Source organism: Embiotoca jacksoni, unplaced genomic scaffold (assembly GCF_022577435.1).
Source record: "Embiotoca jacksoni isolate LCO1_2020_lvr unplaced genomic scaffold, fEmbJac1.0.p SCAF_11, whole genome shotgun sequence".
Classification (NCBI taxonomy): domain Eukaryota; kingdom Metazoa; phylum Chordata; class Actinopteri; family Embiotocidae; genus Embiotoca; species Embiotoca jacksoni.
This window is the reverse complement of record NW_027185241.1, coordinates 14,797,315-14,812,417: the sequence shown is the minus strand read 5'-3', so window position 1 is coordinate 14,812,417 and position 15,103 is coordinate 14,797,315. Positions and strand designations below refer to the sequence as shown.

Genomic DNA, 15,103 nt, shown 5'->3' with positions numbered 1-15,103 from the left:
GTGGAGCGGAGAGGCAGAGGGAGGGAGAAAGACGGAGACAGAGACCAATAGAGACCAAGAGACACTGAAGCTGCTGGCAGAGTAGTTTTTGGTAGTTTGGCTTTTGGGATTGAAACAGACAAATACAGAAACAAAGAATTAAGTCCAGAGAAGTAAAGAAAAAGAGGGCAACATGTCTTCATAAATTTTCTTTTATTCCAAAGGAATAACTGAAGGAGAAAACAGATCTTTGGGATGTGAAGCGTTTTTGTGAAAACCAGGAGAGAAAAACAAGGACCCCGATCCTGCAGCTACCTGAGACACAGCAGCTCTGAGGTCAAGTTGTTTTCACCATTGCTTTGGGATCAACTTGCTGATGCTTCACTATCAGTAAAGGGAAGTTATAAACCCTGCTTAATTTAGATTTAAAAGGGAAACATCTGATTTACATGGCTGAATAATTTTTGTAAAGAAGAGAAGTTTCGGGTAAACAACACTGGTGGACACCTTCAGTTGGCAACCGCAACAAACTTTGTTCAGCTGCTTCTGATAACAAACATTATCAGCTGAACCTCAGCGTCTAGCACCTGGTCTTAAGGAGGTCTCCACAGGACTGACCAGCAGCTGTCACATTGTCGCCGTGAAGATGACATTTGCCATGCTGCGCACGGCGCCTCCCGCAGGCCGCTTCTTGTACGGCGACATCGCCCTCCTCTCTGAAGACGATGATGAGAACGGCAGCGAGGGGTCGGGCTCCGAGGATCGCTCCGCCAACTCCTCCAACTCTGCTGCCTTCCGCCTGTCCTCCTCGTCCCCATCTGCCTTTCACATCAAGGTGAACAGGAAGAGGAAGCTGTGCGGGGGAGGCGGGGGCGGAGGGATCGGCGTAGGCGTAGGCGTAGGCTTAGGCTTAGGCTTAGGCGTAGGCGTAGATGTAGGAGACATGGCGGGGAGGCTGGGCCCCCCGGGCTCATCTCCCCCCGGGGAGGGTCGCCAGAGGAACGCAGCCAACGCACGGGAGAGAGATCGCACCAATTCTGTCAACACAGCATTCACAGCGCTGCGCACACTCATCCCCACCGAGCCTGCAGACAGGTACAGAGCTGCATTACTCACACTGATGCACACATGACACGCAATGATTTCCATCTGGGAGCTAAGCTCTGGACAACGCACTCAGTTCATCACTATTTTATTCTTTTTGGACCTTCTATCTAAAACTGACTTTTTATTTGTTATTATGAGTTGAGTTCGCACATAATAGTTTTGTTGGATATAAAGTTTGCCTGAAGGAAGTGCTAACTCCAAACTTAAATCGGGCAAAACATTTAACATCCATGTCTATGTGTTCTGTAAGCTGTAATGTTGTACCTTACTGTATTTTTAAATACTGTATAAATTGTAATTCCACTTTTAAAACATTTCGCTCTTAATTAATGCCACAAATGTTTTGATATTTACAGGAAGTTGTCCAAGATCGAGACACTACGCTTGGCCAGCAGCTACATAAGCCACCTGGGGAACGTGTTGCTCCTGGGTGAAGGGCTTCACGACGGACAGCCGTGCCACGCCCCCTCACCTCCGTTCTTCCACGTCAGCTCCTCCCCCAACCGAGGATCGGACCAATCAGCTCAGCCCAAGCACATCTGTACTTTCTGCCTCAGCAACCAGAGGAAAATGGTGAGCAAAAAGTTAAAGTAGCAGTAATTTTGAGAAATCAAACAGTGTATGCAGTAAGTCCTCTCACAAAACAGGCAATCAACACATTCTTTTAAAAGGAAATATGAAAAAAATTTAAAAGAAATGTACACGCAGAGAGTTTTTCCCAGAATAATAAACAGTAAATAACATCGAAAAACAAGCGGTTCATACACAGTGTTTGGTGCTTTAGGTTTAGTTTGGTGTTTAAAGCTGACCTGAGATCAGTGACTGTGCCTGTAAGCCTGATTGGCCCCGAGGGACTTTAAAAGCAGAACCTCTTTTAAAGTCCTCTTCTGGGGTGAAGGACTGCGTATTATTGTACCGTTGGGGGTTAGTTTTACTCGAGCAGGTGGCTTGAAAGTTCACGGTGGTTTCTGAAAATCGTTGAATATTACAGTCCACAGAAGTGATTGTTTTTCTGTCAGAGGAGCTCAGAGAGAGCTGAGCACGGCCGTTGTTTCTAACCCTGTCTATGGAGCTTATTTTTTTCTTTCTCCTTTTTAAAATATGAATTTAAAGTTTACAAGGGTATTTAGGCAGCGAGAGAGATTTATGACCGGGAGCCCATGAAATCCATCCAAAACCATGTGTATAATTTCAAGAATGTATTGACGTCAGTCTGAATATGAGAAGGTTTTAATCATAACTGCTGAAGAAATGACCTGAGATACACATGCTGGTAACTGGCAATTACTCTGTTCATCCGAAACACAGTCATAACACAAAATACCGGTACCGGTTTGAAAAATGCAGCAGTTTGGGAAAACAGATCATATTTAAATATATTTTGTGCCATGACAAAGTCACAACCATCTTAATTCTTATTTCAGTGACACTTTTTTCACCCTTCCTCCACTTGATCTACACCTTAACACAGGTAGAGACGGGGTGAACGCCACCCGGTGGGCGTTCCTGCTCATGTTTGATTGATTCGCCACAGGAAATTGACATAATCAAGAACACTCTCCCATAAAAAAAAAGTCATCGGCCTGATGAGAAATAACAGGGGATGAAGAATTGACATCAGCTGAGTGAAATCAAATATATGTGACCCCGGCTCAGATTTTGACAAACACCACAGGAGATGATAGAGAGGTGACGTCCACTCAACTTTCCCCCTCTAACCTATAGCTGCTGCCCATTTAGCAGGATTTATGGGTAAGGAGCTGACATCTGGCAGACTCCCCCGTTACCCCAGCAGTGTGTGAAAGCTAATACCCTCCTCAGTGTCTAAACCCAGAGACCCTTTAGCTGGGGGATAACCTGAGTCTCAGCAGTGTGAGTCTCCCCCCTCCCGCCTCCCCTCTGAACTTCTGCGAGTGAAAGCCTAGACGTCCTCGGTGTCTCAACCCAGACGCCCTCAGCTGGGAGATAACCAGTCTGAAACCTGTCTGGTTCTGTCCCCTCTGTCTTCGTTTCTCTTTGCTTCTCTCTCTCCTTCTTCATTTTTATTCTCATCCTCCTTCATCCTCACACTCATTTCATTTGGTTTCACTCTGCCCTCCTCAACTCGTGCCCCCCTGCGACCTCTGTTCATATCGATCAGCCTGGTGGAGGTCGGAGCTGTCAGTAGGAGCTGTGTAATACTATCTACTGCTGTCAACTCACCGCTGCACACTCAGGACCGACCTGTAAATGCATGCTGGGCAGAAAACAATGTGGAAACTTTCTCATGTCAAAACACTCAAACACAGACACTTTGACTAAGTCTGTGTTACTTACTGTCAGTCACATTCTGCTGTTTCCCATTAGATCAATGAAGAGTCTCCCTATGCTCTCGTGTGTGTTGTGAATTATACCAAACGTACTCGGCGTGGTGCACTGATGAGGTGAGCACACGTGAAAGTCATTGTCTCTTAATTATCCCTCGGTTGACTTTCCCAAACGTTAAATTTTATTAAGATTTGTGCAAAAGGAGCGAAAAGTCTGTCTCAAAAAAATGCAGGTACATTTAGAGCAACTTTTATGTTTGACAAAAAAAATATAAACTCTTCAAAGGTCCAGTTAAAGGAAAGTTAATTAGCTTTTTGAATTCCTCTTGAACCGCTGACATGGAAAATAAAAGGTTTGTGTTGAGCTTGATATTTACGATGATCTAAACCCATGAACAAGAGCCAAACCAACAATGTGATAGTACTTCACCGTGTCTTTTAAATGCAGCACCAAAACTAGCCATTACTGGCAGTTCAAATTGGATCTCTACTGTTGCAGCTGTAAAACAATCGATTCATTGTGGATAAATTAAATAAAAGTCATCACAATCCCCATGAAATGACTCATCGCACCAGCAGGATTTGATCCACTATAATTTGGGCTAACCTTTGGAAAGTTTTGAAGAGCTGCAGGTTATCCACATTCAAGTTAGGATGAAGCTAAACCAGAAGTTAGCCAGCTCAGCTGGCAGAAGTCTCTGGCCATAGAGCGCAAGTTTCATTAGATAGATGGATAGATACTTTATTGATCCTTACAGGAAATTGTTTTGAAACGGCAGCTACTCACAACACAACCACCAGAGACACCAACATTGAACATACACATCTTAAAACTAAGTACAAAATGCTCAAATAAATCCATAATGATGGAAGCTGCTGCTCAGTGCATCAGGGCGACTCAGTGATATTTTTTTTTTGACAGTGGAATTAAATATTGAACTTTGGATACAAGCACACTACTTGTTAGTGGGATTGATTCATTGTTGGTTTTGGTCTTTAATGGGATTAATTGTTAGGAAAATACAGAAAATCTCCACCACTTACCGTCTCTGTTCCTCCTCCCTCTACATTGAGACATGCAGAGCAGTAGACTTTATAATAAGAAGTGAACATTGATGATAAATGGTGAAAGACGTGTCACAGTTTGAGAGCTCCTGTCTCCTCTTTGAACCTGTTGTAAACTTGCTAAATGAACTGGACGTTCTTACCTTGAAAGTTCCTTTAAGAAACAAAAATTAAGTTTGTGCAGGTTCACCTGGCATAGAAATGGTTAACTGTGATTGGCAGGACCTGAAAACATTTCACTTTCCCTGGAAAAGTGGCTGTAGTGCGTTTAAGTGGGCTAAAGGGCAGAATCAGAGCTGGTGATTACAAAGAGGAAACGATTGTGGAGGTAAAATGAGACTTTGTGTCCTGAGTGTGCTCTTTGTATGTTTTTATGGTCATTGAGGTTCATCACAGCTGTCAGGTCTGCTTAGAGCAGCCGCTTCAGTTACACTCATTTCCAATGGAGGAGAGGGTGAAAGTGAGAAAAGTATACGGTCATTTCCTCTTATTATGTGCGTGTACAATATAACCGTTTCAAAACAAACAGTCTTGTTAGTAATGACTACTGCTCACAGAGTGCTAAACCAGTGCAGGTTACATATTCGGGCGGATAGTGATGTGATTTCATGATCTGTGGCTTCGTGCTCATGTTTTAGAGAGCTTTAAAATGGGTTTCATACAAGTGAAGGATTTATTATTTATTATTTGTTATCTTCTTGTTCTAGGAGGGGGATTTTTCAACTCAAATAGAAAATGATTAAATACATCTTATTGTCGCTGTATTTTGAAAATCTTGTATCGCCAAGCGTCAACTTTTCAAGAGCGCAAAAGAACAGGCCTGTTGTCAAAACATTTTCAGCTCATCCAACAGCTTTTTAAATGTTTCTTCAGCTAAAGAATCATTTTCTTAACCCTCGAATAAACTCTTCATCCTTCATTTATCTGAAAAATTCCAAACTCACTATGAATTTGGAGATAAGCAGTTGCCTTAGGACAGGTATACATTGTTTCTACTGTGGAGAGGTTCAGAGGCTTGTCAGGAAAAAAAATCTCATCTCCGTGTAACCTAAAGCCCTAAACGTAAGGTTTTTTTTTCTCGTGGGGCATTTTGAAGAGCTTTTTATTCTGGTGATCACAAAACAAATTCTATTCCTCTGCACTAAATGCTTTTTACTGAGTGGGACTACGTTTTGTCAGGTACAGCCACGTACTGAGGGACATTCGTACTCGGTATCTTTTGATCAAAGGCCAAGCCATTCTTGAATCATTCAAATATATCATGATAAAATGTGACTTCTCAAAAGCCGTGTGGGGTGGAGCAGCAGCAGCAGTCTGGCGTGGACATACTGGAGCGCAGCCTTTGCATACGGGTGCCTTTGATAGTTGCAGTAAAAAAAAGGGTAACACTCCTGATGTGGCTACATCTGTAAATGAGATGTACAGGGCTGAGGATGGAGGACGGAGGTGAGCTGAGCGCTGTTTAAATCCCTGGGCTGTCTGGTTGATTGATGCAGATATCCTGTGCAAGGCCTCTCTCCCTCTGCTGTCAGTGTAACTGTCAGGTGCCTGCACTCAACATATAACACGAATACTGCACAACTTAGGCTTTTTTTTTAATCATCGGGGCTTTATTATATTCAGTCTGTACCTGGAAGAGGTCACCTGTAATGACCTTGAAATCTGCCGTCTTGATTGCCTACAGTTACATTTAATTATATATTTATTTGTGCTGTCGAAGAAGTACGACTGCAGCGTGACTAAATAATGTTGAGATGGTGTTTATTCAGTAATTTTCTGATACGTCACGTTTTAAATGTGCTAATCTGTCTGCTTCTGTCTGTAGGCCCCAGCGCAATTTTACAGCTTCTTCCGCAACTGTGGCTTATTTCTTTTGGCCCGATGCAGCGAGAGGGTCAATTCATTTCAATGGCAAGCGTAAACAGAGATGGCAGCTCACCTGCCAATAACAGCAATCATGCAGAACTTTTTCCTTTTAAGCTGGATGTGACACATCCAAACATTTTCCAATATTTGAATTTTTAAAGCGTCTCGTTTGATGAATGAAAAGAAGCCTCGTGTTTGGAAACAAAATAAAAAAAATCGGGCCGAAATATAACTACCGTGGTGCTTATGGTGTGGTTGCTGTAAATGGAGCATTGCTTCTTTTGAAATGGTTAAATTTAGATGAGTTTGTGAGCAATTTATGGCACAGCCCAGAGTTAATTTTGACTTGACAGATATATTTGGAATTTTTTTTTTAAATTAAAATGAAATGTATAAATTAACCAAAAACAGCAAACATATCAAAAGCTATATACTGTTGTTAACAGCATAAACAGTTTTAATTTACATCAAGGCTGCTGTAAAACTTTTATGTGATGATTTTAGTGGGTGGATGGAAACAGTGGCAGTGAAACTTCTCTGGAGACAGACTTGTGTTTGTCTGTTTGTGTGTGTGAGAGCAACTTAATGTTACGTGTGTGTATTTGTGTGTAAGAGGGACACAGATAGTGAAGATTTGTATGCGTTTTTGTGTAAGATGGATGTGAGTGTACGTACACGTATACAGTAGACTTTCACAGACACACACACACACACACACACCCACACACTGGCTGGCTCTCTGTGTCTGGAAGTCATTGGCAGTACAGAGCAGAGCAACAAATGAGCTAATTGTTCTGTAAATGATTTATCCTCTGCTGAGGCTGTGCAGCCAGTGTTTAATTCAGCTGCTGCTATTAGAAACACATTGACGTTGGGCTTTGATGGTGATGTTAAAGGAGCCTGGAAACCGCTCTCTGTGAAACGCCCTCCCTGCTTACACTCACACCCACACAAATGACACATAGACACACATGTGGACACGCACTCGCACCACACTCAGAGACTTTTATCAAAAGCATTTCATTTTACCTCTTCGGGTTTTTTCTCGTCGCTGCAACCAGACGGCCGTTCACCGCTTCTTTCTAGACAGCCCTAAAAAAAAATAAAAAAATAAAAAAAAAACCCTCATATGATCACTTAGTTAAGGAGCTCTGGATCACGACTGTGCTTTCAACACTTTCTGAACTAATGGTGTGCAGGAAGTTGTGGAAACAGGGAGAAAGAGAGAGAGAGAAATAGCCAGCGACTCAGCGGGATAATCAACTTAGCTATTTATCCTGCACTTTGGACAGTTGGTTTTCGACCGTGCTGAAACTACACTTTGCTTCTTTATAGAGATCAAATGAACCGTGCACCTAAAGAGAGCTTAAATGCATGCATGGGACATGTGCAGGCCGCACTAATGACTGCGGTTTTTACAGTTATTTGGATATTAGTCTGTTTTCACTGGAAAAAGCATTACGTCACTTTTGTGAACGTTAACGTTTCAAGGTCATAGATGAAGACTAAATTACCCTCAATTGCTGATAATGCCGGTGTTGACTCTGAGTTAATGTTTTGTGTCTCATGAGCAGCAGCTTTGCCTGTTTGCTTCTCATTTCGAGCTATGCTAATGAGGTGCATCGAAGGCAGCTGATATACCGCAGGCAATATTTTAATATATTCTTACCCACGTTCGGGGGTGTGTGTGTGTGTGTGTGTGTGTGTAAGCCTGGCTTTGTGTGGGACTGTGGACCTGTTCAGCCCAGATGGAAGCAGTTAAACCCTAATTTAACACAGACAGAAGAAGTCGGGTCAGATAACTAACAAAATCTATTAGCAAAACTATCATTCTGTTGTCATTTGGCCTCCGGGGAGAGGGCTGCTCACCGAGCAAATTAAAACAAAACTACAGAAAGCTGAGCCGGCCAGAAAGATCTACAACACAGAGAGAGGCAAAGATTGGCAGTTTGAATTGTGTATATCTACAGAAGCTAATGACATATTGGCTGTTTCAGAGTGGACATCTTTGCAGTGATGATAAAGCGATGGTTAGTGCAAAATGTAGTAGGATGAAGTCATGCGAGACCGATGAAAATGAAGTCGGGATTGTTCTGGAGTCATTATAGCAGATTAATAAAACGTGGGAATGATTAAATACATGTGTGGCTGCCTGGTGTGAGATGCATCTGATTAGGCAATCTCACATTGATCAAGTCTCTTTCAGAAGCCGTCAGGATGCTTATTAGGGGCGCACAGTGAACATGACGTTGCGATGTGTCCAAGCCACATAATGGCCGACTGTGGCTCATTCGCTGCGTTCGTTAGCGTAGTTTAAATGTCTTAATGTGTTATTTATTAATCGATGGTCATGTATGAGGGTAATTGCAGCTTCTATAAGCCACTGGAGGCACTGACGCACACTCGCATACTTTCACTCGATAAACTAAAGGAATATTAGCCGTTTTCATTTCATGGTTAAATACCATTCTCCTTATACGATCGCGGGCCGGTACCCAAGTGGAATTATTTTTTCCAACCAGTCATTCCTGTCCTCATGCGGCCAGGACCTAAATTAGATGTTTGTATTTGACAGAACAGCTTAACACAGGAAAAAAAAAAGAGAAAAAAGTGCACGGAAAATCCTCAGTTATAGGTAAAGGAACAGCCGGGTTGATTTTCAGAAAAACAATATTAGAGCTCGAGTTTGAAGACTTGATAAGATGTCGTGAAGAATATGTTTACTGTCTTCATATTACGGTTAAGGGAGTCTATGTTTGCCTTGATAGTGCAATAATATTGTTCCAGTGTGGTAATATCATCATATCGTATCTAAAGTAAACATCGTCAGGTAATCATATTAGTGTCGGACAAATCGCCCCTCTGGGAATTCACTGGTATGTCTGTGTGTGTGTGTGTTTGGAAAGAGAGAAGAGAGAGCAGAGATGTCATCCAGCCATGCCCTATTAGTCTTCAGGAGATTGTTTTGACTACCAGGCCGGCCTGAAAGCCCCCACCACCCCCCTGTTTTGACTGAACCAGTCCCACTCCAGCTAAACCACCTTCACCAGCCACAGCTGTGCTTCCTAAACCGGAGCACGTGGGCTGGCTCTTACTGATCCCATTGTAATTTGATGTAATTTGCTAAATCATCCAGTTTTCACGCACAGGTTTCTAAGTGAAATTTGTCATGTTTCTCTAACCTGCCTCAAGTACTTTTCCGTGCACTGATAAATACCTACAGTTTTCCACAGTGCTTTCCAACAAACACCAGAGTGGCTGGCTGCGCTGTTGTCGTCCAGCTCGATAGTTTGAGTTGGGAGCAAGCACAATAACCGCAATGCAGTAGTGAGGTCGAAGATTTCCAGGCTGGGTGTGAAACTTTTCCTCACAAATGAAGAGAAATTTGGACGCAGACATTATATCGTGTCAGATGGCAAAAAATTACAAACAATTTTGGACAGCCTTTTTGTTTCAGTCTTTCATGATGGTTGCAAGTTTTAAGTTATGGGGTTCTTCATTGCAACCCTCTCGACTATGTTTTTAAAGTAATTGCTGTCGGAAGTAGATTTACTGGCCTGAACAACTTTACGAAGAAAATGCAGCGATTAACCTCCGTGAGGAATTTGTTGGGAGGTGATAGGAGGTGATAGGAGGTGATAAGAGGTGAGAGGAGGTGATAGGAGGTGAGAGGAGGCGATAGGAGGTGATAGGATCATACAGGGTGCAGCAGCTGGCTGTGGACGCAGTTATTTGTGTCCTACGCTCTGTGTATGATGAAGTTCAGGCAACACAAACACTTCGTTAAGGTTTGGAAAAGACCAAGGTTACGGTCAAATGTTAAATAAACACTGCACTTAATGGCTTTACTCTCACCATGTTTAACGACGTTTGTAAAACATAATGCAGACAGCATCGTCGTAGTTTTCGCCAAAAACCTTTTTGGTGTCGTAAATGAGTAAATTAGATCAGTGTGATTTAGAGGAGACAAGTTGCAGCACACATTATAACTTCAACTAGAAAATTCCTATAATGGTCGACACTACGTGATGGACTCTATGGTGAATAGTGAAGGATTTTGGACGCAGCATTGGCCTAAAAAAACATGAAAAAAAACACTCAATAAGGATGAAATATTTGGCTCAGAAACTGATAAAACCTGACATTTACTGTTTGATGTTGTTTCAGAATTATGTTATGCTAGAAGGATATTGTTGTAAAGACCACATAATCTACATTTAATTACTTCTGGAAATAGGAACTAAATGATGCGGTTTGCTCATACTTTTGCACTCACAGACTACTTGGTAATAGTTCATGTCCAGTGATGGTAACGATTCAATTACAATCTAATAATGATCCAACTCCGTCCAGCTGGAGGAGGGATCGACTATAATAGTTTCTGTGTCTCCTCATCTTCCCCTCAATCAGTGGGAGGATCGATTCCTGTCCAAAATCCTATGATCTCATTCTCTCATTACCACCTGATACTCTTCCAAACACCTACCCACCTTTGTTGATGTCAGTCAAGCGGATTTTTCCAAACACCTACACCTTGTGCTCCGTCTGACAGGAAATGTGTAACAGGTGTTCGGCTGATGAGAGGAAGGCGAGGGCGGCAGCAGAGAGGATCAGTTGAGATGATATGAGGGGGAGAGAGAAGTCAGCACAGGACAGGAATGCCTTTAATTTAGCCTAAACTCTGGTGAGAAAGTGTTTTGTTTTTTTTACATGTTTTTCAGTGAAAGGCAACCAGAAATGAAGTTCACTTCAGATCATTTGTCAGCTATGAGTTAATCTTTGAAACGTCAGCGCTGAAAAGTATTGACCAAGGCAGAGATGATGTGTGTTGCATATCACTCAATGGTGTGTTCAACAAAGTCCCTTGACTGTTGCTTGAAAAGCCAGTGGTGGATGGCCTGAGAAGTGAGCAGAGAAGAGGTTAGGTGAAGAGGGAAAAAGTGATGTTATTTTCCTGGCCAGATAGAGAAAGTCTCCTCACCAGCCAGGAAATCAAGGCTTCTCGCCTCTGATATCTCAGATAAATGAGAAGCATATCGTGGTGCTCTGCTGTCATAAATCAGCTCAGGATGTCACTCCAACAGAATTAAAGAAACGCTAATTGCTCTCTGCAACAACAACAACTAATGTTGCGTGCTGCTGTACAGACTGTGTTTATGTGAGTTTACTGCTAAGGCTGATTTACTTTCTCAATAACTGGAAGCAGAGTACATTCAAAACCACTTTAATTCACTGTGTCAGTGATGGCAGTAAAACAGTATCTACTGCATTCCCATAATGGGTGCTACTCTTTTTTTTTTTTTAAACCCGTTTTCATCACAGCTGGTTTTTAACAGCCTCTTGGTGTCACATACAGGCAAAGGTCCCTCAGGTTTAGTCACCTAAAACTACATGGTTAGGGTCGGGCAAAGATCATGGTTTGGGTTGAAATAATACATTTTACATAAGTACCGTACAGACATTATGTTTGTTAAATTACTTAAGAAATTCACACCGACGTTTTCTTTCTCCCGGACTCGCACACGTAGCTCTCAACTGTTTCTTCACCTCAGCTCCTCCCTATGTGGACGTTGTCACACTTGGTGACACGACTCCGTGACATGACCTCCCTCTTTGACCCAGATGGTCACAGTGCGAAGGCCAAATGGCGCTTAGTGTGTATCACACTGACACCAGTTGCTTTAACAAAACAACAGCATTTGATGCCCTGGGAATGAGAGTGTAATTTTATGACTCTATAGTGAAGGGTTTACATCAAGTGCAGCAGTTTTATTTCCTTGTTAAAAAATATTTGAAGAGCGTAATGGTTGAAAACTTGCTGTGCCCCTTAAGGAGCTTTACAAAGCAATGTGCTTATCAGTTTAAATAAAGTATATATAAATGCAAAGTAAAGTACATGTGTTCTACTTTAGAGTTTATGAAACTAGAAAAAGCTTCTGACATGTCTTAAATGACCTAATTTTATTTGTCACAGTCAAACTTCTTATCTTCCAGTTACATCTGAGGACCAAACCCTATATTGTTGCTGCATTTAATGTGAAACTACATACAGCAGCCAGCTAACTTAGCTTAGCATAAAAACTGGAATCAGGGGGAAAACAGCTAGCCTGGCCCGGTGGAAAAAGGAACAAAATCTAGTTGTTTCCAGTGTTCCTGCTAAGCCAAGCTGTCTCCAGCTTCATTTGTACCGTGTCAGTCCTCCTGTCTGATTCTGGACAAGAGAGTAAAATCCAAAGTGTTTCTTCAAATCGATGTCGGTGTTAAATCCCTGATCATTTGAGACGTTGTTTTTTTTTTTCTCTTGCAGAACAAAGACAGAGACAGGAAGACGGCCATCAGAAGCTAACAATGAGGACCCGAACCACACGGACAAAACGCTCACCACGTTGACAGTGCCTTTAGTGATTTTTACTGCAACTTGAAGACGAACCAGACTTGTGATGCATGTCAAAGACTTTCGAAGGACTTCTATGGCACTTCCTGGACTTTTCAAGGAACTTTTGATTACTTTTTGTATCACTTTACAAGAACTTTTTTTTTTTTTTTTTTTTTTTCTTACATTTTTACCGTTTTTAGAAGTTCAAAAGTACTCGCAAAGTACTCACATTTCTGTCAAGACCATCAAGAACACGTATAAGAGACTTTTTCCTGAATTGTTTAGTGACTCTTTGCTTAGAGATCTAAAGACCTTATGGCACATGATCAGAAAACACACACAACACCCACACATTTGTATTCATCAAGAGCTGTGTGTTATTAATGTGTAAACTGAAATATAAATGTATATTTATGTGACATTATATAATGAAACAATGTTATTTAACAGGCATATGGCATTTTTTGTGCATTGTTTTTAAGGTATAAACATTGACTATTGACAGTTTATGGCATCCTAAAAAGTGCTGGAACTTATTGGTTATTTCTAACAATCATTTCAGAAAGTGGGAAATAACTCAAGATGACCAATAAATTGTTTGTATATCTGGAAGTAGATTTTATTTACATGTTGTTGGTGTTTTCAGCAGATTGTACTCTCAAATCGTGTCCTACTTCATGCCAGCTCCAACCAATAAACAATATAAAGGTTTCCACTGTGCAGCTACAGACATATTCTAACACAAAATGGTTGTTTAATATACTTTAACTTTGAAGAGGTGTTTCGTCTTTCACCAACGAAGCACCACACTAAGCTTTAAGCGAGCATAATTAATGCTTATACCTTTGTCTCACTCTCTTTCTTTCTCACGTGCATCCTCTCATTTGTTTTCTTTCTTCTTATCTGGAGGACTGGAGTTTTAGTCAGTGTGCTGTTGTGCTGACCAGAGATCAGAGCAGACAGAGACGAAAAGGTTTAGAAGATGAGGCCGACAAAGGTTTAAAGAGCAGAGGAAAGGGCGAGGAGAAGGGAGAGAGAGCGGAAAAAACCCAGCAAAATTGAATCTGCAGGTACGGCTGCTTGGACATCTGCCTTTGTCCCTTCGCTGTCCTCTTCTTTACCTTTCCACATGCTTGTTCTCTCCTCTCCTCCTCTGCTCTTCCTCTCTTTTCCCTGGAGTGCCACTGGCCAGACTCTGGTTGGTGATGGCTTTCCAGTGTGTTTAGGCACACAGTGCTTACTTTCTCCTTACCTTTTCTGTCTGTCTATCTGTTGATCCATCCATTCATCTTCTTTTTTTCTTATATTTTCTACTGTCCTATCTACTTTTTTCTCACTCTGTCTCACCTTCATCACTTTCATTCAGCATCTCTTCCACTCTCTAAGTCTGTCCGAAGCCTTGATGGGAAATGATCCGGGCATTAGCAGCCTGGAATGCCGCCCTTCCTTTTTTTTAAGCGCATTGTCATATTGCCTTTTTTTTTTTTTTTTTTTTGCTCCTCTGCCTACTTTTCTCTTCCCCAATGCCATGAGCTCTGATATACCTTCTTTAAGGCTTTTTCCTATAGTTCATAATCACTTGTTTAAATAGAGATACAGTAGATATAGACAGACACTGCAAATACATTCCCAAGGAAAACCAAAAGTTGTGGCTACCTTAAAGTGTTCTTAGTGTGATCTTGCCTCAGGAGTATTAGCAATCTGTTAATGTGCCTGGTGTCCTGGTTCATTTTAACACCACATAACAGCAGTGTTTCTCAAGCCATTTTCCGCCATTAAGTGAAATGTAAATGAGCCGTTCTTTTAATGGAGGCGAACCGCTGTGCTCCACTGGTGTGCTTTTCCCAAATAATTTTTTAGCAGCGCTAACAAGCTGTTTCTGAAACTGAGGTGCCAATTATGAAGCTTTTTCCTACAATGTGACAAGTGGCTGGTGAAAAAAAACAACCAACAAAAATTCAAATGTCACATTGCGTTGCCAAAAGACAGTTTTTAGTGGAAACGGTGCTGAAAAACAAAGCTGATTTATTGCGTGTGTCATCTCACAAACACCCCAAAACTATAAACAGCACTGAACACTTGCAGGTGTTTTTTTTGAGTTAATATGTCCTCAGAGAGATGTCATCTAGAGGACACTCACGTTAATGAAATAATTCACAAAGGTGACGAAGGGGAAAGGTGTAAATTGAAATTTATGACTACAATGAATGATATAGGTTCAAAATTTATAGTATGCCTCAAGAAGTCTTTCAGAAAGCAAAAGTTTAATTCATAATCTAAACTAGAAATAGCTGCAAAATCCACTGGAGAATCGCTTATACCAGAGACAAAATGCAGTTCTGATGTTTCATGCCTGAAGTGCCCTTAAACTCAAGGGCCGGAGCTTTCCTAAAAAAAAATGTAG

General features: G+C 41.6%; 1 protein-coding gene across 1 annotated transcript; it reads left to right on the top strand.

Annotated features, from left to right (window-relative positions):
- Positions 1–13,381, top strand: LOC138192626 (basic helix-loop-helix transcription factor scleraxis-like). The gene is made up of 3 exons (XM_069140151.1): positions 1–1,074; positions 1,443–1,659; positions 12,631–13,381. The coding sequence occupies exons 1-3, from the start codon at positions 626–628 to the stop codon at positions 12,667–12,669; spliced, it is 705 nt and encodes a 234-aa protein (XP_068996252.1). The 5' UTR covers positions 1–625; the 3' UTR covers positions 12,670–13,381.
- Positions 13,382–15,103: the final 1,722 nt, after the last annotated feature.